The 26,814-nt window shown below is 47.5% G+C and overlaps 1 protein-coding gene across 3 annotated transcripts in view; it reads right to left on the reverse strand.

Moving 5' to 3' along the window:
- ZHX3 (zinc fingers and homeoboxes 3) overlaps nt 1-26,814 on the reverse strand; it is a 113,097-nt gene that overhangs the window by 6,824 nt on the left and 79,459 nt on the right. For all 3 annotated transcript variants that reach the window (XM_018057872.1, XM_018057871.1, XM_018057873.1), the window contains exon 3: nt 1,008-3,977. In XM_018057872.1, coding sequence (XP_017913361.1) covers nt 1,008-3,828 — 2,821 coding nt within the window. In that variant the 5' untranslated portion in view covers nt 3,829-3,977. The remainder of the gene's footprint in view (nt 1-1,007; nt 3,978-26,814) is intronic.

The following is a 26,814-nucleotide window of genomic DNA, read 5'->3' on the forward strand; positions in this document are numbered from 1 at the left end:
CTCAATATTCACTGGAAGGGCTAAAGCTCCAATACTTCAGCCACCTGATACAAAAAGCCAACTGTGGAGAAGATTGAAGGCAGGAGGAGAAGGGCACCACAGAGGATGAGATGGTTGGATGGCATCACTGACTCAATGGATACAAGTCTGAGCAAACTGGGAGATGGTGAAGGACAGGGAAGCCTGGGGTGCTACAGTCCATGGGGTCGCAAAGAGTTGGACACGGCTGAGCGACTGAACACCACCTTGCTCCTGGCCAGCCTGTGACAAGGCCACCAGTGAGGAGGGTGGGGAGAGGAGGGAGAGGCCAGGAACTGAGGGGTCAACACCTGAGAAAACCAACACCAGATAATGTGATGTGTCTGAGGCGTCAAACTGTCTTCAATAAATAACCTTCTAAAGCTTTCTTTCAAGTACTAGTGTCCTGATCCAGAGAAGCTGAGAAACAAATTCAAGCTTTGGATTCTGTATATCTAAGACGGAAGAGGAGTCTCCATGTCCTCTACATCAGGAAGAAATACAGAAATGCAAGGTACAGGATTTTTCACCCTTAAAAAAAAAAAAAGGCACTTCATGTATCTAAGGTCAGTGGAAGGCTCCCTCTGCTTTTGTTCCCCACTTTGGGTTGAATTTCCTCATCAGGAACAGACAGGCCTATTTTGTCTCCTGCCTGGTAGCTTGTCTGGCTCAGGTAATGTTCTAACTTATTCTCTCCTTCGGCTAAGAAATTATTAGAGAAGAGTGGATTCGGTGGTGGATTAGCTGCGCTCCTTCCTTTCCCTGCACATGTTTAACAAACGCAAAATGAAACAGACCCAATAGTCAGCCCTTCATCACAGATGCTCGAATGGGTTCTGCTGCCTGGTGTCCCTGGAAGCAGCCAGACAAGGTGGTCCTGCTGTCAGAGAGCCTGAGAAATAGCAGCTACCCCAGCCCTAGACTCAGCTCCCCGCCACCCAGTGCCCTGGCACCCTCAGAGGACGGCACAGTCCTGGGGGGCTCCTTACCCAGCTGAGGTCCAGCCTGGGGACTCTGCGTGTCAAAGGGCTCTGCGCTGGCCTCAGGGGCGCTGGGCTCCCACGACTCACTGTGGGAGTCCTCCACATAGGCGTCACCCAGCCCTTTGTGAATGGCCGCAGGGTCGCCGGCGCAGGGGCCCTGGCCCTCGCTGCCCGTGTCGGCCACAGCCCGGGTCTCCTCACCCATCTTCTCGGCAAACCACTGCTTGACCTGCTGGGCGCTCATCTGGGTCTTATCGCACAGGCTCTGCAGGTCCTGCTCATACAGCATCCTGTGGGTCACGTAATAGTCCTGCAGCAGCTCCCGGTTGCCGGGCGCAATGACTAGCAGCCCAGGGGGGAAGTTGCCCCTCTTGTAGTCTTCGTACCACTTGAGCTGGCCGTTCTTCAGGGCGTACCGGCTGTCCCCAAACCAGCGCACCACCTCGGGCCGCGGCAGGCCCGTCTGGGCCATGATGGAGTCGTAGTCCTGGGTGCTGGGCCATTGCGTCTGCACGAAGAGCTGCCGCAGCAGGTGCCGCTGCTGGGCCGTCTTCTTGCAGCCCGCCTTGCCTGGTGGCTGCTCCGCCAGCTTGCCGGCCACCTCGTCCTCAGGCTCGCAGACGCCCAGCCCCACGAGCTCGCCCTTGCCGTTGGCCTCTGTCACCCGCAGGTTCTTGAGGTTGATTTTGATGGGGCTGACTTTGCGTTCGGCCAGCGAGTGGCCACTGGGCGCTTCTGGGGAGCCATTTTCCCCGGCTAAGCCCTCCTCCCCCTCAGTCTCAGCGGCCTCCTCCTCCCCTGGAGAAGCCCCCTCCTCGGCCTTCTTGGCCTCCTCGGCACTCACTTTTTTCCGTCTCTCTGAAAACCAGCCATCAATCTCCCTGCGGGTCATTTTGGTCTCAGTTCTCAGGCGGTCCAGCTCCTCGTCCAGGGGAAGGGGGTTTTGTGCAAAACTGCTCTCCAGGGCTCTGAGCTGCTCGGGGGCCCGCTCCTTGTATTTGGTTGGTGTGAAGTCGGGGGTCTGGTGCCAGGACTGTCGCTTGGCAGAAGGTGGGGTGGCCAGGGTGGCCGCTGTGGGGAGGCAGGTCACCTCGGGGGCCTTGCATGATGGGGAGAAGGGTGCCTCGGGCACAGGGTCGACGAGCAGGGTGCCGTGCTCTCCAGGCAGGCCAGCCCTGGAGCCCTTGAGGTTCCGGCAGTGGTACCTGCGGTCGCTGAACCACTTGCGCACCTCCCGGGTGCTGAGGCCTGTCACCTTGGTCAGATGCTCCACTTCGCTCTGCCCTGGGAACTGGTTCCGACAGAAGCTCCCTTTCAGAGCTGACAGCTGTTCATGAGACTTCTTGTTCTTGTAGATGCTGGCATCGAGGAAGGCTTGGGAGGTGATGCTAGGGCAGGCTGTGAGGAGCGACTGGGCGGCGTTTACCACCTTCACGGCCGATGTCGTATTTGAACACACGGTGTTAATGGGTGCGACAGCAGGCGGCTTGGGGACAGAGGTGACTGCCAGGGGGAGAGAGGAGCTGGGGGCCTGCAGCCCATTGGCCATCAGAGGCTGAGTGACCAGAAGTCCCCCCGCCGCGCCCTCCGGCTGCCCCACCACATGCCCGGGCAGAGCGGCCTGGATGAGGTGCTGGACGTTGCCACTGCTGGCGACCAGGGGGGTGTTGAGGACCGTGATGGTGGGCTGGGGCACCGACTGGATGACAGTGTTGAACATCTTTTTCCGAGCGTCCTCAATCTCCTCCGGGGACCAGCTGATGCCCTGCTTCAGCCTCTGGGCGGTGAACCAGATCTTGAGCTGTTCCTCCGGGTACTTGGTGACCACAGTCAAGTAGCAGAGCTCGGCTTTGGTCGGGTAGGGGAACTTGTGGAAGGAGTTCTTCAGAAAGCTGTTGGAGTCCATGGCCGCGTTGTACGTGGGAATGCTGCTCAGCGGGATCATCACTTTGGGGAGGGACCTGGCGGTGGGCAGGGGCTGCTGGGCCTGCGGGGGTGGCTGCTGCAGGGAGAGGAGCTGGGCGATGCCCGCAGGCAGCACTGGCACCGTCCCCAGCAGGGGCCCGTTGGCTGAGTGGGGGGGCTTCGTGGGGTTGGTTGAGGCCTGGCTGGTGGGGGCCGCACCGTTGACAAAGGCGTGGTCCCCCTCTTTCACCTCCGTGTCCCCAGCTGGAGGGTTTGGTAAGGCCTCCCTGGTGGGCTGGCTGGGCACGTTCTCCTTGAGCGTGTGGATCTTCTTGGCTTCAGCTTTGCCTTTCATTATCTTCATGATTGGGGTCTTGGTGATGATGATTTCCGCCTGTCCATCCGTCCCCTCCACGTTTGGCTCCCCTGACAGGTCAGGAGGGCTGGTGCCCTCGGGGACACTCTGCTCCACAACCATGTGATTGTCTGGCTTGGCCACATTCCACACAAAGCTGGCTTCCCCCGAGTGACACTTGGCGTTGTGCAGAGAAAGCCCCTCGGGAGTTTTTGCCAGAAAGCTGCATTCAGTGCATACAAAGCTTGGGTCTTTGTTAAAGTCTGTGTGCTCTGAGCTCAGATGTCCCACAAACTGGGTTATGTCCTGGGATCTGAAGTCACAGTATTTACAGGCATACGCGTAGCCATCCAAGGTGCTCCGGTGCCCGTTGGCAAGCGAGGGGACATCGGGACCACTGGCGCTCTGGGTGGCCTCGGTGCTGGTGGCAGGCGCTTCCGGGGGCGGCTCCTGGGGGGGCCCCTCGGGCCCGGGCTCTGCGGGCGGGGCCTCGGCACTGGAGCTGGGCAGCACCACGGTCTTCACAGGGATCATGCACGGGGTGGTGGACTTCCTCTTGCTGGCCATGACGACCGTCGTGCTGAGTGATCAGTGGGCGACAGCTCCTCCCGCTGGGGGTCTCACAGCACGGCTTCCAGCTGCTCCATGAGGCCCAAAGGAACAGCTTCCGAGGGCTTCTTCAGTTGTTGCCAGAAAACAGGTTTTCCCTGTTAAACCTGGGGAGGAAAAAAAGAGAGGTGAGGCTCTCCCGAGCTGCGTGTGTATCCCCGATTCCCAGACACTCTGCTGCTTGCCTCCGGTCACCGGGGCCTTCTCCCGAGGAAGGAAACAGCACCTTGGATGGAACATTCCAGTCGGGAGCCCCTTAAGCACAAAACAGTGCCCCGAAGAGTGATGTGGTTCACCCCGACACCACGGGACAGACTTTAGCCATGTGTTTCTGTTTTGTGTTTCCCTCTGTTTGCTCACATAAAATAACTCAGATTTGAAAACGACAACAACAAAAATAATCCTCTTCTGGACCTTCAAATGAATTCTGGCCATGTCAGAGCGAGAACAAAAGATCCTAGTGTAATTCTTGTTTAAATGTTTGGGCCAATAAGGGTTTTCTTTTCATAGCCTTCCCACACGAGCGCCGGACGCCGCCTCTGCCTCTCCGGCGCCAAGCCCAGAGGCCGCGTCGTGGCGGCGCGTGTCCTGGGGAGAGGGCACTGCTGCTCGGGGCTGAGCTCTGGGGACTGGCCTGCCCTGCCCTGTCACCCCGGCTCCAGGCTGCGGGAGAGGGACAACCTTAGAGTTACTGCCTGTACCCCGGACTCCTAGTGCTCAGGTAAAGCCCAAGGTCGGAGGGTCAGAGAGTGCACAGACGCAGTTTGTGGCCCGGTGACTGTACCTCTCTCCCTGGGGCAGAAGCCCCTTGAGTGGCTTCACCTTGGGTGTGCGTGCGACCCGTGACCTTGTATTGGGCTTGCTTTTTATTTCTTCTGGTGCCTTTATTGTTTCTTTAAAAAAAAAAAAACCAACCCTGAAAGCTTTGATCCATTTGAAATTTATTTCAAAAGCTGAGATGATTTATTTACATGTAAAGTACTACTAATTCTTTCATGAGATGCCAGGAGAAAACTTTCCGTGATGTCTATTATTGATATTAACATACCACCACAATCATCATTACCTTTCTTTCAGCAAATTGCAATGCTGATAATGACTAAAATAACGGTTATTCTAACACCAGAATCATATTATCATCAGTGTTTAGATTTGATATAAAAGTGTAAAAAAAAGGTAAAATACCTCCATGTAAGTTCTTAGTAAATAAACACAGCAAACTACTTTTTTTTCCTTTAACATCTGGTGATCATGATGATAAAAAATAATTGCTAGTAAAAAAAAAAGCTGGTGTGAGATAAGGATAAACATACGCCCAGTGCACCCACTTGTCACCATTTCCTCCACTGAAATGTTATGCATCTTTTTTAAAATAACTTTCTGTGCCTTAAAGGCTGCCATCAACAAAGTGAAAAAGACAAACCACGGAATGGGAGAAAATATTTGCAAATCGTATCAGATAAAAGGGCTTATTACTGAATAAGAAGAAGACAAAAATCCAATTAAGAAATAGGTAAAGAATTTGAATAGACATTTCTCCAAAGCAGGCCTACAAATGAACAATAAGCATATTTAAAATGAAGTTGGGCTTCCCTGGTGGCTCAGTGGTAAAGAATCCGCCTGCTGATGCAGGAGACATGGTTTTGATCCCTGCTCTGGGAAGATCCCACATGCCGAGGAGCAGCTAAGCCCATGCACCACAACTCTCTACAGCCCAAAAGCCGAAACTGCTGAGCCCACGTGTGGCAACTACTGGAGCCCACACCCTAGAGCCCAGGCTCCGCAACAAGAGAAGCCACCTCGATGAGAGGCCCATGCACCACAGCTGGAGAGCAGTCCCCTCCTGCTGCAACCAGAGAAAGCCCCTGGAGCAACGGAAACCCAGCACAGCCAGCAATGAATGAACTGTTTAAAAAGTGCTCAACATCATTAGTCATGCAGTTCAGTTCAGTTCAGTCGCTCAGTCGTGTCCGGCTCTTTGTGACCCCCATGAATCGCAGCACGCCTGGCCTCCCTGTCCATCACCAACTCCCAGAGTTCACTCAGATTCATGTCCATCGAGTCAGTGATGCCATCCAGCCATCTCATCCTCTGTCATCCCCTCTTTCTCCTGCCCCTAATCCCTCCCAGCATCAGAGACTTTTCCAATGAGTCAACTCTTCGCATGAGGTGGCAAAAGTACTGGAGTTTCAGCTTTAGCATCATTCCTTCCAAAGAACACCTAGGACTGATCTTGAGAATAGACTGGTTGGATCTCCTTGCAGTCCATGGGACTCTCAAGAGTCTTCTCCAACACCACAGTTCAAAAGCATCAATTCTTTGACTCTCAGCCTTCTTCACAGTCCAACTCTCACATCCATACATGACTACTGGAAAAACTATAGCCTTGACTAGACGGACCTTTGTTGGCAAAGTAATGTCTCTGCTTTTTAATATGCTATCTAGGTTGGTCATAACTTCCCTTCCAAGGAGTAAGCGTCTTTTAATTTCATGGCTGCAATCACCATCTGCAGTGATTTTCGAGCCCCCCCCCAAAAAATAAAGTCTGACACTGTTTCCACTGTTTCCCCATCTATTTCCCATGAAGCGATGGGACCAAATGCCATGATCTTCATTTTCTGAATGTTGAGCTTTAAGCCAACTTTTTCACTCTCCTCTTTCACTTTCATCAAGAGGCTTTTTAGTTCCTCTTCACTTTCTGCCATAAGGGTGGTGTCATCTGCATATCTGAGGTTATTGATATTTCTCCCAGCAATCTTGATTAGGGAAATACAAATCAAAACCACAATGAGATGCCAATGTACTTCCACCAGGATGGCTATAATCACAATGACAGATGATAACACTACAGGCGAGGAAGTGGGAGACTAGAGCCCTCCAGCATCACTGTCTGGAAGGTGAAATGGTGCAGCCTTTGCTGCACTTGAGAAAATAGTTGGGCAGTTTCTCAGAAAATTAAATATAGAACTACCATAAGGCCCAATAATCCCACTCCTAGGGGTATACCAAATAGAAATGAAAATATGTCCACGCAAATATTCCTAATGATAGCCCTGAAGTAGAAGCAACTTCAGTGGCCATCAACAGGTGAATGAATAAACACACCAGGCTTTGTCCATGTGATGCACTACTGTTCAGCCATAAAAAGGCATGAAGTACTGACGTGGGCTACAACACGGATAGAAAGATCATGAAGGCAGACACACGATGCCACGTGTCACATGGCTGCATCTGTGTGAAACACTCAGAATAGGCACCTCCATAGTGACAGAAGGTAGAATAGTGTTTGCCACCGGCAGGGAGGGGAGGGGAAAATGGGGACTGACTGACCGCTAATGAGGATGAGGTTTCTGTTTGGGGTGATGCATGAAACTGTGAATACGCTGAAAACCTCTGAAAGGACTTCAAAAACCCAAGACAGTGGAGGACGGCAGGTTACAGCCCTCAGTTCTGGAGAAGAGGGCCATCACTGTCACATCCCAGATCCATGCAGCTGGCCTCGCTGATTCATGGTACTTCCTGAGCTGCCTTCCTCTTCCTCACGACTGCCCTGGGGAAGGTAAAAGCAGTGGCTGCGAGCACCAGTCAAGGCAAGAAAGGGAGGAGAACCAAAGGGATGAGAACCGCAGACCTGGCGGCTCAGGAAGCAAGCATGGCCACCGGCAGGCCCGCCTGCCCAGCCCAGACCCCGACACTCAGGCTGAACTGACCTTTGTGATGGCGACTGAGCTCCAGAAAGCAGAGTTACGGTATGTCCCTTGTGTTTATTTACTAAGGCTAAGCAGGGGACAACACGAAATGGAACTGATTTTAGGAGATGGTCCTAATGTCTGAATTAACAATTCAGTCTCAAGGTAGCCCCCCAACTGTCTTCCAAATCAACGATCTGGGAGAGCATCACTGCCAACTGTTCTGAGTGGCTCGGTCACCTGTTACGAAGGAAGCTGATTAAACAGCAGGAGTGGGGGTGGGGTGAGGGGACAGCAATTGCCAAAGGTCCCTGAGAGTTGACTGTGGGTAGAGAGCGCTGTAACCCGCACTCTCATTTCACTCCCACAGCAAACCCTGGCTCAGAGCGGTGCAGGAACCGCCTGCAGGGCACACAGCTGGCAGGCAGCGGAGGCTGGCAGGTGGGCTCCAGAGGCTGCCCTCCACCAGTGCACGCACCGAGCTCTCCGAGCAAGCACAACACTGCTGGAAGGAGGCCTGAAGGACTTTCCCGAGCTGTACTTCCCCCCAATGTTTATCAGGAAAAATGCCAAACATACAAAAAGTTGAAAGAATTTTCCAGTGAATTCCCACATACTTAACACCTGGATGACATCATCTGGCTATTTTCAGTAATACCACCCATTTAGTTAAGAGGGGCTGAGTCTATTTGTCACACTTTTTCAAGGGTATCCAATAAAAGTGGTATTGAAAGAGTAAGGCCCTATCTAGAAAGCCCATCCAGAAGCAGCTCATGGACCCTGCCGGACATGTGGGGCAGCAGTTACCCTGAGGAAACAGACTGTTAGCCAAGTCAAGCCCTGAGTGAGGTGAGCTGATAAAAATGTGAAGTTTTATGCTGCCAAAGAGATCTGCAGACAAGGACCAGATGACAATCCCAGGTTCATCGTCATTCTTTGCACAATCCTTTCTCCACCCTGTCTTGAAAGTTTGTCTTGTAAATGCATTGTTTTTCTTTAACGAGGAAATAAGACTGAATATACGTAACTTTCCCCCCAAAATCTGTCTTTGGAAACCAGGAATTGCTCAGTTCCTTAAACTAACAAAGCTGCAGCTAAGTCACTGTACTTCAACACTGCAAATAATCACATTTGTGGGGCTGGAGGAAAAAAAAAATGTTTGTAGATCAAATTCTTAAAGTGTTTAGCTTTATAGATAAGTCAGGAACTTTCCATTGTTGTTTTAATTCTGAGGAAGGAACTGGAAGGACAATAGGAGTTCAACAAAAGATTTCGAATGTTGAAAAGGCGACTGTCAGCAGACGCTTTCCAAGTGTTACGGGGGCCAGGCTTCGGCCCTCCTTGACATGCGACACACAATTCACCGATAGAAACAGGAGTGACGGGAGAAGCTAACAGAGCTGCAGGAACATAATCAGTGATGTTAATATGCTCTTCACGGTTCTGGAAGCTCAAGCAGACAACAAGAAAGGATGAGTCTAAGACTTCCATGATGAGGATGGCTTGACAGGTAGTCTTGAATATCCTACACTTCATATTCTTTTAAGAACATTTATGAGACAAAGTTTCTCTCAGAAATAATGAAGAAAAGTGAAAATCCTCCCTGTTTTCCCCAGACAGAGCCACTGTCCATTATTTCAGACATCTTTTAGAGGCATAAGCTACTATAGCCAGTGTTGTTAAAAACCTAAAATGGAGTTGTATTTTGTTCCGATCCTCTCTTTCCTTCCCACAATGATGTAGTTTCAACATCTTTTAATGTCAGAACCTACCGTTTAAGCAGTGTTCTAATTTATACATCCACCAAAATTTACTTAGCCAATCTAGCTCTTAACAGACTTTTGCATTTCCCCGATCTTTTAAATCCTTATGAATAATGGTTCAATGGCTATCCCTGAGAACACTCTTGTGCATTTGAAAGCACCTGAAATTCTAAAGTTCTCTGAAGTAGAACTGCTGTGGCGCTGATTGCTTCTCTCTTTCATCCTTGGCCGCGCTGAGTCTGTGCTGTTGCGCACAGGCTTTCTCCAGGGCTCCTCCCCAGGGGTGGCGTGTCGGCTTCTCGCTGCCGTCGCTTCTCCTGCTGTGAAGAGCAGGCTCTAGCTCTAGCTCAGGGGGCTTGGCTGCCCTGTGGCATGTGGGATCTTGCTGAAGCAGGGACTGAACGTGTATCCCCTGCATCGTCAGGCAGATTCTCAACCATTGGGCCACCAGGGAAGTCCTGCTGCAGCATTTAAAATATTGTCAGTAAAATACAACACTGCCCTCCATATAGGTGGTACTGACTTTCACGCCCATCGGCAGAGAGTGACGTGACCTCAGGGTCGCCACATGGCATCACGACTCCTAGTCTCTGCTCATACGTGCATGAAAACTGGTCTCTATTGTTTTAACTTGCATTCTGTACAGCGAGGGCTGAAAATCTTTTCATGTTGTTGATACTTGTGATAAATTACTTTTGCCTGTTTTTTTCTGTAGATTTTTAAGAATTCTCTACATATTAAGGAAATTGGCTCTTCATCATCTATCACAGAGGAAGCTGTGGTTTATACCAAGATTGCAAGGATGTTTTAATACTAGGACATTTCTAAAAATAATTAACATCATTGCTAAATTAAGTGGGAGAAACCAAAATAGCATTTTAATAGAGTTATACTTGAATTTCTTCTTGTGATTAAAAAAAAAAAAACACACATGACATAAAATTTCCTGTCTTAACTACTTTGAAGTATACAGTATCATTAACATACCCTCACTGTTGTTCAGCGGGTCTCCAGATCTCTTTTCACCCTGGAAAACTGCAGCTCTAGACTCACTGAACAACAGTGGGTCCCCCTGCCCCCTCCTCAGCCCCTGAAAACCATCATTCTACTTTCTGCTTCTATGAGTTTGACAACTGTAGACACCCTGTGTAGGTGGGACTATGCAGAATTCGTGTTTCTGAGACTGGCTTCTTTCACTTAATGTCCTCAAGGTTCACCCATGCGGTGCCATGTGACATGCCCCCTCGGCGTCCTTACTGAAGACCATTTGCCCACGTATGACGGAGTTTGTTTCTGGGTTCTGTATTCTTCTCCATAGGTCTCCGTCTGTCTCCATGCCAGTACCACGCTGCTTTGATCGCTGTCGCTTTGTAATATGTCTGAGATCAGGATGTGTAAGGCCTCTAGCTGTTTTTCTTTCTCGAGATTATCATGGCTATTCAGGGTCCTTTGAGATTCCAGATGGGTTTTAGAATTATTTTCTATTTCTGCAAGAAAACGTCATTGGGATTTTGATAGGGGTTGCACCAAACCTGGTTTTAAGGCAGTTGGGTTGAGTTTGTTCTTCTTTTTCTAGTTCCTTGAGGTATAAAGTTAGGCTGTTGATTTGAGATCTTTTTTTTTTTTTTTTTGACCACACCATGCAACTCGAGGATCTTAGTTCCCCAACCAGGGATTGAGTCCATCCCCCCGCAATGGACCACAAAACCCTAACCACTGGGCCCCCAGGGAATCCCCTCTTTCTTCTTTTTTCTAACGAAAGTATTTATCACTATCAATGTCTCTCGTAGTACTGCTTTTGCTGTATATCAAAGTTTTGTTATGTTGTGTTTTCGTTTTCACTTGCTTCAAGGTATTTTCTAGTTTCCCTTGTGATTTCTCCCTTGACTCACCGGTTGTTCAAGAATGTGTTGTTTAATTTCTTCATATTTGTGAATTTTTCAGTTTTACTTCTGCTATTAGATTAAGACCTATATGTACTGATGTAAATATATCTGTCTTAAAATTTAAAAAATAAAAAAATAAATTAAAAATAAATAAATAAATATATCTCTTAAGACATTTAAATAATAAAATATGTAATATAATACATAATAAAATATATGATTTCATCGTATAATAATCTATCTAGACTTGTATTTTCTTGAATATGAAAAGAATTCAGAAGAACAATGGATAAATATTCATCCATTAAACAGTAATGACTTTATCAGGAAGGAGAAGAGAATTTACTTTTTTTAAACTTTATGCCCTCTATATTGTTTGAATTTGTACAGTCATATGTTGCTTTTAATTTTAAAAGTAGCAGTAAGGATGAAAATAAATAAAATGAATGGTGCCAGTAAGCGGCAAACTCTGCAAATAGGGTCGCCAGCACACAGAACGGCTGTGAACTGCTCACGTCCAGCCAGGAGGTTTCACTGTCACATGAGGCACGAGAGAGGGGCTGAGGGAGGGGGTCCTGATGCCCCCGCAGATCCCAAGCCCGTGTCAAATGGAGCCCCTAATTTGCGTCACTACCTTATCATTTACTAGGCAAACTTGCCCTGTTTAAGTCATTCAACTGGAACAATAAATTACATCTGCTATGGATTTCCCTGTGTCAGAGAGACGGAAGGGATCTGACCACTCACTGTTTTCAAATATCTGTTTCCAGTCATCAATGCCTGTGGTCATTCTGTCGGACCCTTGACACTCTGCAATCCATTAGGGCACAATTTAATTGAGGCAGAGTCCTTGGAAGTGCAGTTTTTACCCTTGAAATTAACCCTAATCACAAGCATCCTAAAGATTACCTACTTGTGTGAAGTCCCACAGAACAGCTGCAAAACTGAATGAGCCCCACGTGCTAGAAGTATCAAAAAGTTGTATGGCGGCCAGATGTGCAAGCAAAGTAAAACCAAACACCCAGCAGGTTCTCACTGTGAAGTCAGTCTGGGCTGTAAGTGACAAACCTTCCAGAGTCACTGTGTGGCACAAATCAGGTGATCCCCATCGCAGCAGTGGCTGGAACTGTGAACCTGTGAACCCCTGCCATAAACTCTGGATTAAATCAATGGCTTCCATGGCCAGAGACTTCTGAAGTGTAAGATAATACCGCACACAAACGAATCAATTTGCACGGACGGCACTACTGCTATGCTAGAAAGAAAGTCACTTCTCTATCGCCAAGTGCTCGTGGCCTGCAAAGCGCGTTCATCGCTCTCAGTCCATCCCAGTGGCCTCCAGAGTCGGTTATTCTCGTTCCTGCACCCAGAGCACCGGAGAGCTATTGGGCAAGAAATGGGAGGGGACAGATTCATATATGAGCCCGATGTTCTGACTCTCTGTTCTTTTTTAGGTCACGTTCACTCTGAATACTAACTGAATGATAAACTCACTACCTTTCAGTAGTTTTACATTATCCACATTATTAATTACATAATTTTGAGCCTTCGTATAGAGGGCTCAAAGATTTTTACAAGCGGAATTTGTTGGATGGTGTTATTTTTCGAGATAAATAACTTGACGAGGCATTCATGAGCCTTCACATGCATAACATTTTTAGAGTGTGAGAAGAGGGGAGGGATTGTTTCCTCCAGAGCATGACTAGAGAACTCTGCTATGGTGGGGCTAAGTGATTAGACTGAGGTTAGTCAGCAGGAATCAACAACAAAAAGAACATAAGGGAGACGGTACGGCCTCAGGAATGTGTGTGGGCAGGACCCTGGCAGCCCAGCAGATCTGCTGGCTGGAATTGTCAGATTTCTGCTGAAACAAAGAAAGGAGTTACAAAGAACTGGAGTCTGTCTCTGAGCCAAGGCCTCAAGTGTCTAGGCCATGTCAGGCCCAGGGCTGGCCTCTCTGGATACCTGTGAGTCACAGTACTTTCTACACTTAGGAATCACCACCCAGCAGAGGGCTTGGGGCCAGCACTCTTTACTCATTTTTCCCCTTCAAACAGTTCTTGTTTCTGTCATGTCATCAACAGAAATAGCCTGCTCTAGTCAGATGCTGTCACCTCTATGGTGAACAGTAATTCACTCTTTCTCAAGCTCAGAAGAGTGATGAGAATAAAAACACAGCAGCCTCAGAATTAAAGGGACCCTGTGCTCTGTGCTCAGTTGCACAACTGTGTCCGACTCTTTGCAACTCTAAGGACTGTAGCTTGCCAGGCTCCTCTGTTCATGGGATTCACCAGGCAAGAATACTGGACTCGAGAGACCATGTATTTCAATCGTTCGACTTTACATGAATCATCTTGAAAGTGTCACTTCTGTGGTTAGGATGGCTAACCACCCAGTTCTACAAGGTGGTTAGGCTGGCCCAGGCTTGACTGTCTCCAGAGACGGGGAACTCCGCATCTACGGGGTTTGAAAAAATGTTAGAAATGATTCCTTATAGCAAGCACCCCCAAAATTACCTTCCTGGGGGTTTTACTCACTAGGTTTAATTTTTCACTCAAAAATAGTTGAAGACTTCCTATGTGCTCAGTACTATGTGCTCGGTACTGGGTATAAAAGGACTTTTGAAAAGACGTCATTGCTGTACTGCAGAAGCTACTCAGTTACTGGAGTCTTCAGGCTCTTCACCAGCCATCTGGGGCGTGCTTTCCTTCTGCACACACTGGCTTCCCTTGCCCACCTGCAGCTGGGTGTAAACAGTGAAATGTAAGCAAATGTGTCATCTCCAGGGGAAAGCATTAAGAGAAAGGACATGCTTCGCTTCACTGTTTACTCTGGCAACTCGGAAATGTTTCAGATCATAGCTATTCTGTTAGCCTGGGTCCTAAAGGGAGAACAAAAGTTGATCTGTAATGTACATGTAACATGAGCAAGAAATAACTTTTGTGGTTTTAAGTCACTGAGGTTTTTGGAGTTGCTTGTTACTACAGCATAATCCAACCCATCCTGACGGATACACAGTATAAGGGAAGCCAGACAAACAAATCAAAACAAACCAAACAATAACCCAAGGGTTGCAGTGGAGGCATGCACGGGACTCGGTGAGCATGCAGGAGAAGGTTTACCACCAGCTAAGCTTCCCAGAGGACGTGGGTAAGGCCTCGGAGAAGGGGCAGCCTTTCAACAGAGGCTGGAGGTCGAGTAGATACTGCCAAGCAGACATGTTAAGAAAAGGGGGTTCTAGACAGAACTTAATGAAAAGCCATGGAGGGAAGAGAGGACATGGTCTGGAGAGAGACCAAGGAGCTTGGTTTTGCTGGCATAGGAGACTGAATGTGGTGGATTTCCCAGGAGGCTGAAGAAGATGAAGTTTCCAGGAACCCTCATTTGATGGGCTCCCTCTGAGGAATGTATCTATATTTTTGTAAATGTATGCTTATATTGGGCTTCCCAGGTGGTGATAGTGGTAAAGAATCCGCCTGCCAATGAGGGAGACACAGAGAGATGCAAGCTCAATCCCTGAGTTGGGAAGATCCCCTGGAGGAGGAAATGGCAGCCCACCCCAGTCTTCTTCCCTGGAGAATCCCATGGACAGAGGAGCCTGGCGGGCTACAGTCCACGGGGTCGCCACAAGTCGGACACAGCTGAGCACCACCACCATGCTTATATTTTTGATACCTTTCCCTCCTCAGGAGACCCTCCCTCCTAATGTTCAGGTTCCACCAAAGCTGGTCTGCTTTTAAAGGGGTGGAGGGGAGCAGGAGATGACCTGAAGCCTTATTAATCATCTGCATGACACCTTCTCCCATATTTGCAAGAAGGAATCCGGTTCCCCGAGAATCTTTTCCCACCCAAGCCAAGCACTCTCATTCCTGCACGTGGGGTCATGGCTGGAACGTCTGGCATTGTCTCAACTGCTCTTCTCTGAGAGTGCTCCTATTTCTCTAGAGCTCTCTTAAGGGTGGCACCTGAATCTAAACCTACTTCTCCAGATGGAGTCATGATGTATTTATCACTTTTCTTACTGGAGTTTCATGCATCATACTTTATCCTTCCATAAAAGCTGTGACCCAGCAATGCCAGACTGTTTACACTGTGAGATTCCCTAGAACAATATGGAGACGTGCTCTTGGATTTAATTCACACCCAGTACCAGTATCAAAATACAACACTGGACTTTTCCCCTTTAGGTCTGAGAGACTTAGAGGAACAAGTTTGATACAGAAAAGAAAGTTAACTCATTTTAGAACTGTTTACTAAGTACCTACACCCTGTGCCAGGCACTGTCCTAGATGCCAGAATATGCTAGAATAGAACAAAAGACAAAAAAGAGATACAAAATTTTCTGCCACCCTGGAGCTCACATTCTCGTTTAGGGGGGAGACAATAAACCAAATAAATAAGTGAAACTGTGTGTTAAAGAATATTAAGAGCAGGACTGCCTCAGTGGTCCAATGGTTAAGAATCTGCCTTCCCATGTAGGGGAATGTGAGTTCAATCCCTGGTCGGGGAACTAAGATCCCACATGCCACAGGAAAACTAATGCCACGTGGCAACTAGAGAGCCTGCATGGAACAACTACGGAGCCTGCATGCTCCAGAGCCTGTGCTCCGCAACAAGAGAAGCCTCCAGCACGCCCAAACTGGAGAAAACCCGCACGCCACAGTGAAGACCCAACACAGCCAAAAAAAGCAAAAAATAAAAATAAAAACCACCTAACGGATGACAGAAGGCAGTGGGACGGCACGTCTCCAGTGCTGAGAGACAGTGAGAGAGAGCAGTAAGTGCAACGGAGAAAAGCAAAGCAAGGAAGCGGGACGAGGAGCGTCGTGGCTGGGGAGGTGATGGAAGGCCGCGGTTTTAAACATGGGGGCTGGATGGCTCTCCTAAGAGGTGACACTGGAGCAGGGACTCAGAGGTGAGGCAGTGAGCCATCCTGCAGTTGAAGAGCATCCCAGGCAGAGGCATGGGCTGCTGCAAGGACCTGGAGGTGGCAATGTGCCTGTTTGTTCAGGACAGCTGAGCGGGAGCAGTCGGGGGTGAGCAGGAGAGGACGGGGCCCAAGACGTGAGCAGCAGACGGTGCGGGCCATGGTGACGACCCGGGCTGCTCTGAGTTGGGCAGCCCCCGGGGTGGTGGGGACTAGGAGCGGAGGGCTGACGAGGTCTGACGTGTGTCCCACAGGACGCAGCTGCTGGCCGTGTCGAGAACAGACTGCAGGAAAAACAAGAGGAGGAGCAGGAAGCCTGTCAAGAGGGGATGGCAGTGATCCAGGCAGGAGACGACAACAGCCTGGGCCAGGATGGCTAGAGACGGACGGGAAGAGAAGTGTCTGGAGCCTGGGACCTTCTGACAGTAGAGCTGACAAGGTTTCCTAAGGGACTGGATGGAGCACGTGAAGGAATCGCATCCACAGGTTTCAAGGATGAGTCCAGGGTGTTTGCCCTAAGCCACAGGAAGGGTGGTGTTGCCATCAACCAAGACAGGTTTGAACCTGGAAGCTTCCTATCAAAAGCCAAAGCCAACGTGTGCTGAGACTGGAAGGTCCCTTTCTAGGTTAGAGACTAGACTGAGCTGGCTTGGTCATCAGCATTTCAGGGAGGCTGTGCAAGGCTAGTGTCCCAGTGAAAAGACTCTGCTCTCTGCCCAAAGCTGCTCAAACCCACAGAGAAACTACGGAAAGCGGGATGGGGGCCCAGGGGATGAGGAGGTGGGGAGAGAGGGAGGGTGGGGACCAATAGAGGCTACCTTGAAAGGCAACTCGTCAGAACCTGCACCGTCCAAAGTCAATCATGTTACATGAAAACGCACTTGAAGCCTACATGTTGTTTCAAGTTCAAAAAGTAAATTACTTTATTAAATTTAAAAGTAAAAATTCAAAAAAGCAAAATAGTAAATGGTTTGCCCTGGATATGGTTTTATTTCAGAATTACATTGGCTTTGTTTTAATTGAATTTTTCCAGTGTGGGACAGAGGCTGCAGGCTAAACAGCTTGCAGGCCTAGTGGGCATATCTGAGCCTCTCAGGACTAAACACTCCTCTACACTGAGCTCTCCGGCTCTCCCCTGGGAGGGGCGCTGTTCCTCACCCCTCTCCCAGGCTCAGTCTACACTGCAGACTGATGTCAGTGGTCCCACGTCAGTGGACATGAGTTTGAGCAAACTCTGGGAGATAGTGAAAGACAGGAAACCTGGAATGCTGCAGTTCACGGGGTTGCAAAGAGTCAACTTAGCAACTGAACAACAGCAACAATAAGAAGTATATGAATGGAAAATGTAGCCTGTTTCCTTAACTATGTGAGTTGTTACAAAGAGCAGCAGGTGAACAAGTGAGTGGCTGGTGGAGTTGGGCCAGAGAGCTTTGAAGCTTATGTGACTGGGGGACTTCCCTGGAGGTCCAGCGGTTAAGAACCTACCTGCCAATGCAGGGGGTACAGGTTCGATCCCTGGTCGGGAAACTAAGACCCTACATGCCACAGGGCAACGCAGCCTGCACTGTGAACTAGAAAGTTCACAACAGTAGTTACAGAGTAGCCCATGTACCGCAACAAAGACCCAGAACAGCCAAAAAAAGGAAAGGAATATGTGAGCAGGGTCAGACACCACGTAGAGCTCCTTTACACTTCAAACTTCTGATTAGTACAGATGGTCTTCTGGTTTCAGTTCTGTAGTGGTGCATGAGGACACGTCATCCACAACTAAATATAATACCCACTCCTAAACATATTCCATCTGCTCCCAGCCTAAAGCCATGGTCCTAACGTAACTTCAAAACATCCAGGATGGAGGCATGGGTCAGTGCGTGCAGAGCAAATTCTTTCTCAATCAAAACCCTACAACAACCTGTTATCCACTCTCATTTGAGCACCTCCATGACCCGGGAGCTTATTATCATTTACAACAATTTATTAAAAAGCTCTCCTCCTAGCTGGACCTGGCGCCCGGGTTTCAGATCTGCCTTTTGAATGGACGCCGAGCAGGTCAGCACTCGTCACTGTGTGATCAGCCCGCTCTCTGTGCGCAGCAGCCTTTCACACGGTCGAAGGTCGTTGTTTCATACTCTAGTATTCACCTCCGCGGTGCCAAGTAAGCATCCTGAATTCAACCCTCTCTCTCTAGTGACCTGCTCTTTGAATACCCTCTCTTTTGTCTACGTCTCTCTCAAAATGGGGCTATTAGAACCAAATGAGCGTCAGGATTTAGCCCAACCGGAGGAGAGGTAAGCCAGGCAGTGTTTTAACCATCCTACGGCCACTGCTAATGCTACCAGAAGTCAACCCAGGGAGAAGTTCTGGTTTCTTTTTCTCCCCACACAGATGAGAAATTCGAGGCGCAGAGGTGAGGTGACCCGGGGCCCAAGGGAACACTGCTGGAATTTGGCAGGCCTGGGATTCTTTCATCACAAGGCCGTCTGGGGACATAGTTTACAGTTCTGACGGAACAGTTCTTGGCTTTCTTCCCCTTTGACTTCTACCTTCTCGCCATTTATTTTTCTCTCAGTTTTATTGACATCATTGATATACAGCACTGAGTAACTCTAAGGTGTACAGTCTAATGATCTGACTTCCTTACAGCATGAAACGATGACCACAGGAAGTTTAGTGAGCATTCATTATCTCATACAGATGCAACATTAAAGAAAAAAAACTTTTTTCCTTGTGATGAGAACTCAGGATTTTTTCTCTTAACTTTCGTATATAACGCAGAGCAGCATTCGTTATATTTATCATGCTATACACTGCATCCCTAGTCCTTACTTCTCTCGTAACTAGAAGCTTGCCCCTTTTGACAGCCTTAATCCTGGTTCCCCTCCCCTCACACCCCCACCCACCCTTAAGGAGGGAATGTTTGGATTTCTCGTCCTTTATTACAGCCATGTGACGTGGATCACAGCCCTGTGAGGCTCCTGTAGGCTCCAGAGAGCCTGCGTGGGGACGGCACCTGGGGCCCCTCCCGGCTGCTAACATCTCTCTACCCAGGGTCACAGTCCTGGTGAGATCGGCTCTGAACACCGCTTCTAAACAACTAAGTCGTCCCCCAGTCTTCCCCATGATCAGTCCTCTTATCACAGTGCTCTCACTGGCTCCTTTTGTACCACATACCAAAATCTGTCATCGGCTCCTCATTTGTATCTCTTCTTGCTCACTGTCTCTCATCCCAGGTGACAGTAAGCTTGACAAAGTTAGCACCTGAGCCCCCAGTGTCTTCAGCACCCAGCACAGTGCCTGGCACACAATCACGACTTTCAGTGAATGAATGGAAGAATCGATCCATTGCAAAGTCATTCTCGGCAAACCCGGTCGCTGAGAATGGAGTTAACAGCTCTAATTCAGACAGAGCTGGGTTTGCGTCCCACAGCCCTGCTACTGTGGACTGTGTATTCCTGGGTAAATGACTGGATTCCTCGCTGGTAAAAGAGACAATCTTGCCTGCCTCACAGAGCCAACATGATGTTCCGGGAACCGGTAAGGAGTGCACAGAACAACTTAGCGTGCCGCCTCGTTCACAGTGACCCTCAATAACTGTAGCAAAGCGGCTGCCCTCATTCCACCGCCTTCCCCCGGAGGCTGGCCACTGGAGGCCGACAACTGAAACAGCAAAAGGTACCTCCGCTGCTTTACCCTGCTTGCTTTTTAAAAAAAAGAGTTGCGGTTTAAAAAAAAGCACATAATACAAAATAAACCAGCTTAATACTTTGAAGTATACAGGAGGATTAACTAGATGTGCATGGTTGGACATCACATCTCCAGCCCTCTTTTCACCTTGTAAAACTGAAACTCTACAGCCACTGAACAGCAGTGAGTCCCCTCTCTGCTTCCCCAGTCCCTGGCAACCACCCTTGTTTTCTAAGAGTCTGGCTGTTTTAGATGTGGACCTATGCGGTACCTGTGCTTCTGGCACTTAGTGTTGTGTTCTCACGGTTCACCCAGGCTGTACCATGTGACGGGACGCCCTTCCTTTTGTAAGGCTGAATAATACTCCACTGTGTGTGGAGACCAATTTTTATCCATTTATCTGTTGGCAGACGTTCACACTGCCTTCACCTTCTAATACTGTGAACATTCTGCTTCGTATGAACATGGATGTGCAGATCTCTCTGTGGGACCTTGTTTTCAATTCTTTTGAAGAGAGACTGCTTTAAAAACAAACACCCAAGCTCTCCACAGTCCAATCATGCCAGTGGAGCAGCACCAGAGTGGTCATATCTGCCTTCGCGATTCAGCTCTTGCCACCAAATCACCTCTGTCCCAAGACTGCTCCCTAGGCCTTTCTAATGTCCTCCAGGCTGCTCTACTTTTAAGTGAGTTCAGGAAGTCAAAATTTGAATTTATATCTTTGTCAAGAAGACAAGGAAGCTATTAAGCTTTTCCTTCTCCCCTCTGTTGGGAAATCTTCAGATCCCTCTCTGGAGACAGGTCCTACCCCCGACCTGGCAGGACGGAGCCTCAGGATCCCAGGGCCAGGGCAGGGCTGTAGTGGAGCCTCAGCTGCTCCACTTTATGATTAAAGAGGGTTTTGTTTGTTTTTTTGCTGCACTGCATGCGGGATCTTAGTTCCCTGACCAGGGATAGAACTCAGGCCCTGTGAAGAAAGTGCCTAGTCCTAACCACTGGACTGTTGAAGAATTCCCTACGAGTGATGTTTTGAATGCTGTTACTGTCTCATCAGGAAGCTTTTCATTTCCCTTGACAGGTAAGATTAAATAGCATTCATTGGGTTTAACAGCCTTGTGACTCAGAGCTGGGGTAATTCTATGTAAGCCCATTTCCAATCTTACAATGCCCAGTCAAAGGGACCAACTGAGTGTGATCATCAAAGTTCCACGCTTTGTCACACTCTTCAGGTCACTTTCACAATTCTGTCCTGAGGGGCAGCAGAACAGAGGTGGTGCAAGCCAGATGGAAGGGCCTTCTAGGGGCACATGGCTCTGTTCTGAGGAACCTTAGAGAGCCAAGGTCACCCGGGGTGAGGAGCAGCGAAAGGCCTCGGCACTTGCGCCTTCTCTAGTCTGTAAAGCAGTCATGGAAGTCAGATGCTGTGACAGTGAAAAATATAAGACTCCTACAACTATTTATTCACAACGACTGTCAAGCCAGGAATAACTCCCTCCATCTCAGCCCTCTTCCTATGACCCCTGAGTGTGGATACAACTTCACTACTGGTACACTCAGGGGAGTGCCTGGGCAGGTGTAACCTCTGTTGCGAGTTAGTAAACATTCATTCTCCTTCCATGAGATTTCAGGATCCTAAATCAAAAGTTTCTAAGAACTTCTCTTGATGGTGTACATGAGAAATGATGTGATGCGCCTGCCATCATAAATCTGGTAAAAGCTGTATTTGTTTATCTGTTTTTAAACAAAAGGCTGCTTTAATATTACATGGTGGTGGTATGTCTATGATAATCTTGCACAACAGAAGTTCGTCTGACTTGATTTAAAACACCATGTAACTCTCCTAAGAACAGTGGTCGCCCCCTAATGGGCCCTCTCCCACCCCCACCCCACAGCCAGCTCCCACCATCGCGCACACAGCCCCCTCTGCCAGTCGGTCTTCGGCCCACTGCAGGCCCACTCCCTCCTATTTGCTCGAACTGCAAGTCACCAGTCAAAAGGCTCTTTCTGACTCCCCCACAGGGAGTCTCAAAGTCATTCAGGACCTCAAGGAGGTTAAAACCACACCTCCTCAAGCTCCCCACAAGGGAAAAAACTCAGCCCTATCTAGCACTCTGCAATCTCCAGCCCCCAGGCGACTTCCAGATGGCCCCTGCCAGCCTGTTTACTACTGGCCAAGCTCCAAATCTCTCACATCCAAGGCCACTGGTCCTCGAAGGTTCTGTAAAACTACAGTGTCTACCTCCCCTTACCTTCGCATTCATCCCTCAAAACCAAACAAGCAAAACAAAAAATTCAGCCACCGTGTGCTCCTGCCTCGATCTTCATCTCGCGTCTCATCATCTACCCAGACTTCCAAGCAATAGATCTGATCTCCAAGTCACTCTAGCGTCCTTCATGCAGCCCTCTCCCATCCTCCCCGTATCCAGCTGCCATCAAGCCTGATAATTGGGAGAATGTTTCAAAGCTGACCTCTGTCAGCACCCTCGTGAGCCACAGCTCAGCGGTCAAGTGCATGAGCTCTGGAGCGGGACAGGCCTGGTCATGTCCTGATGCTGCCTCCTGTGAGCTCAGGGTCACTGGGAAAGGTGCTCGCGCCTTCGACATCTCCCTTACTCCCCTGCAAGTGGACAGAGCAGTCTCCGCCTTCCAGAATTGTTACAAAATGAAGGCGTGGGTGGAAGGGGTGCGGCACCACGTGTGACACCTAGCAGGCGCCCCACCGACGACGGCTGCTGGCATCATCCTCATGCCCCCGTCTGCTCTGGCCTGGAGTCCCGCAGCTGCCCCTGGCTCCTTCCCCCTTCAGTCTGCATCTGACGCGGCCACCAGGCTCATCACCAAAACTCTCAGATCTGCTCATGCCACTCCTTGGTTTAGAGAATTTCTGTGGGCTCCTTACTTGCAATGAGAAGATTCGCCACGTATGCCATTTGGCACTTTAGCTACCAGCCACATGGGGTTATTCAGCACTTCAACTGTGGTGTGTTCAAACTGAGATGCATTGTTAGGGTAAAACACACAGTAGATTTGAAGATTTTGTACAAAAATAAACGTAAAATAACTCATTAATAATTTTCTTTAATAGAACAGAGTTCTTTATTTGAAGCAGAGATGGAATAAATGCTGCTTTAGTATCTTTTAAATCACTTTTAAACTACCTTTTTATATCAACATGCTTACATTCTTTGGTTTCTTATTTGCCTTAGTCTCTTGACTTATATCTCATTTTTGTTCTCTTTTCCCATCTGTAATGTCTATGGTCTCAGAAGTAATTACATCTTTTTTAGAAGAAGGATTTTTTTTTAATATTACGGTAAAGTATGTGTTTACATATAAAATTTATAATCTTAACCATTTTAAGTATACCATTCAGGGGCTTTAAGTACATCATTAAGTACATCACATATGGATGTGAGGGTTGGACCATAAGGAAGGCTGAGTGCCAAAGAATTGATGCTTTCAAATTGTGGTGCTGAACTCTAGAGAGTCCCTTGGACAGCAAAGAGATCAAACCAGTCCATCCTAAAGAAAATCAACCCCAAATATTCATTGGAAAGACTGATGCTTAGGCCACCTGATGCAAAGAGCCGACTCATTGGAAAAGAGCCTGATGCTGGGAAAGGTTGAGGGCAGGAGGAGGAGGCGGGTGACAGAGGATGAGTGGCTGGATGGCATCACCGACTCAATAGACGTGAGTTTGAGCAAGCTCCAGGAGATGGCGAAGGACAGGGAAGCCTGGTGTGCTGCAGTCCATGGGGCTGCGAAAAGTCGGACGTGACTTAGTGGCTGAACAAGTACATTCACACTGTTATGTAGCCATCACCACCATCCACTTTCAGAATTCTTTCCACCTTGCAAAACAGAAATTCTGTCCCCACTAAACAGTACTTCTTAATTTCCTCTCCCCTTAGTCCCTAGAAACCACCATTCTACTCTATGTCTCCATGAATTTGACTTTTCTAGGTACCTCATGTAAGTTCACCCACATAGTATTTCTCCTTTTGTGACTGGCTTATTTCATTTAGCATCATGTCTTCAAGGTTCATCCATGGTTGGGCAGGTGTCAGAACTTTCTTTATAAAATTGAATAATAGACCCTTGTATGTATATAAAACATTTCATTTATCCATTCAGCCTTCAACGAACACTTGAGATGCTTCCAACTTTTGGCTACTGTAAATAATGCTGCTATGAACTCTGAGTGTACAAATATCTCTTTGGGTCCTTGTTTTCAACATTTGAGAGTATATTCCCAGAAGTAGAATCACTAAATCTTATGGTAATTATACATTCAGCTCTTTGAGTAACTTTCATATTGTTTTCCATAGTACCTGCTCCATTTTACATTCCTACCAACAGTGACGAGAGTTCTAATTATTCTAGATCTATGCCAACAACAACAACAATAATGCCAACATTTGTTATTTTCTGGGTTTTTTGATAGTGGCTGTCCTGAAAGTATGAGATGGTATCTTATTGTAGTTTTTATTTGCATTTCCCTAATGATTAGTGATGCTGAACACCTTTCAGATGCTTATTAGCCATTTGTATAACTTCTTTGGAGAAATGTCTATTCAAGGCCTCTGCCCATTTTATTAAAAAATTTTTCTTTTTATTCTTCAATTGTGAAGGTATGATAACACATTTACAGGAGACTTGGAAAATACAGAATGAGGTTATATATAGTTCCACTATATATTACAATTATTTTTTAAAGTGACTAAATTAAGATTTTTAGTTGGAATTTCAATATCAAACTCTCAAAAATTGAGGATGATCCTCTGCCCATTTTTTAAAAATCAGGTTGTGTTTTGTTGTTGAGTTGCAGGAGTTATTTATATATTCTGGATGTTAACCCCTCATTAGATATATGACTTGCAAATATTTGCTTTTATTCCATAGGCTGGCCTCCCACCCTATTGAATGTGTCCTTTGAAGCACAGAAATTTTAAATTGTGATGCAGCACAATTTATTTTTATTTTGCTGCCTATGCTTTTGGTGTTATCTTCAGCAAATCTCTGCTAAATCCAGTGTCATGAAGCCTTTCCTCTATGTTTTCTCCTAAGAGTTCCATAGTTTCAGGTCTTAAAATTAGGTCTTCAGTGCATTATTAATTAATTTTTCTATATGGTAAAAAAAGCAAGGGTCCAGCATCTCTCTTTCGCATGTGAATATCCAATTTCTCCAGCATCATATGTTGGAAAGTCTGCCCTTTCCCATTGAATATTTGGTCTTAGCACTCTTGTCAGAATCATTTGACCACGTGTGAGGGTTTATTTCTGGGCTTTCTATTCTCTTCCATTGGTCTCTATGTCTTTGTTAATAATGTTTAATATTAAATACACATTTGAAATCATACATATTTGAAATAAAGCTGAAATAATATTTTTGATATATTGTGTTAAATACAGTCTTGAAATCAATTTTATCTGCTGCATCTTACTTCTTCAGTGTAGTTCCTCAAACATTTTAAATCACACGTGTGGCCTGCATTACGTTTTCTCTTAGACAGTGCAGCTCTGGATGCTCTGAACTCAGGCCACCAGGCAACAGCTGACACTGGGGATTCAGAGACAGTCTGTGAGCTCCCCTCCTTTTGTGTTTATCATTTCTGCTTAGGGAGCAGGAGAGTAGTGTGGTTGAGAAGTCAGGTTTCTGAGTCAGGGACACAGGTTTCAATCTTCAGTACCTGCTCTGCCAATACAACAGCCACTAGCCACAGATGCCCACTGAGTACTTGAAACATGGCTTGGTGCAAATGGAGGTGCACCAGAAATACACATTCAGACTCGATTTCAGAGACTTGGTGCCAAAAAAAGTGACATAAAGTATCTCAGTAATGACCTTTATATGAATTACATGTTGAAATATTAATATTTTTGATAGAGTGGTTTAAGTAAAATATATTATTAAAGTGAATTCAAGTTGTGGGTTCATTAATTTCCAACTGTTTTTAAGAGCAGTTTCAGGTTCACAGAAAAACTGAGTGGAAGGTATAGAGATTTCTGCATCCCCCTGTTCCTGCTAGCCCATTGTCAACACCCTCACCAGATGGTACCTTTGTTACAATTAATTAACGTACAAGGACATATCATTATTACCCAACGTCCACAGTCTACATTGCAGTTCACTCTTGATGTTGTACATTCTATGGGTTTGAACAATTAACAACATGTATCTACCATTAGAGGAACCTACAGAAAAGTTCTGCTGCCCTAACAATCCTCTATGCTCTACCTGTTTCTCCTACTCTCCCCAGCCCCCAGCAACCACTGATCATTTCACTATCTCCACAGTTTTGCCTTTTCTAGAATGTCACATGGAGAAGGCAATGGCACCCCACTCCAGTACTCTTGCCTGGAGTATCCCATGGACGGAGGAGCCTGGTAGGCTGCAGTCCATAGGGTCACAAAGAGTCGGACACGACTGAGTGACTTCACTTTCCTGCATTGGAGAAGGAAATGGCAACCCACTCCAGTGTTCTTGCCTGGAGAATCCCAGGGACAGTGGAGCCTGGTGGGCTGCCGTCTATGGGGTCGCGCAGAGTCGGACACGACTGAAGTGACTAAGCAGCAGCAGAATGTCAAAAGTTAGGATCATATACTGCGCAGCCTTTTTAGATGAGCTTCCTTCACCTAGTGATAACCATCTACAAGGTTCCTCCATGCGTTTTCAAGGCTTGATGGCTCATGTCTTGTTTATTTTTTTGAACGCTGCTCCTATAATTTTAAAATAATATTTGCAGCTCACACGATATTTGTTGGATACTTGTTGGCTTGGAATGGGCAGTTTTCAGAGTCTGGCATCTCCCTGCTTCTCAAGCCACTCAGGTTCAAGCCTGGTAAATACTTGTTCCCTACAACGTGACACGTCAGCCTCCTTATCTTCACATGCTAAACTCTCTTTACCTTCCTTTTCCCTGAAGACTAATTCATATGCAGACCCAGTTCAAACAAGACATGTTCAGTGAAGCCTTCCTAAATTTCCGCTGGAC

This window comes from Capra hircus, chromosome 13 (genome assembly GCF_001704415.2).
Source record: "Capra hircus breed San Clemente chromosome 13, ASM170441v1, whole genome shotgun sequence".
In the NCBI taxonomy this organism is placed as follows: domain Eukaryota; kingdom Metazoa; phylum Chordata; class Mammalia; order Artiodactyla; family Bovidae; genus Capra; species Capra hircus.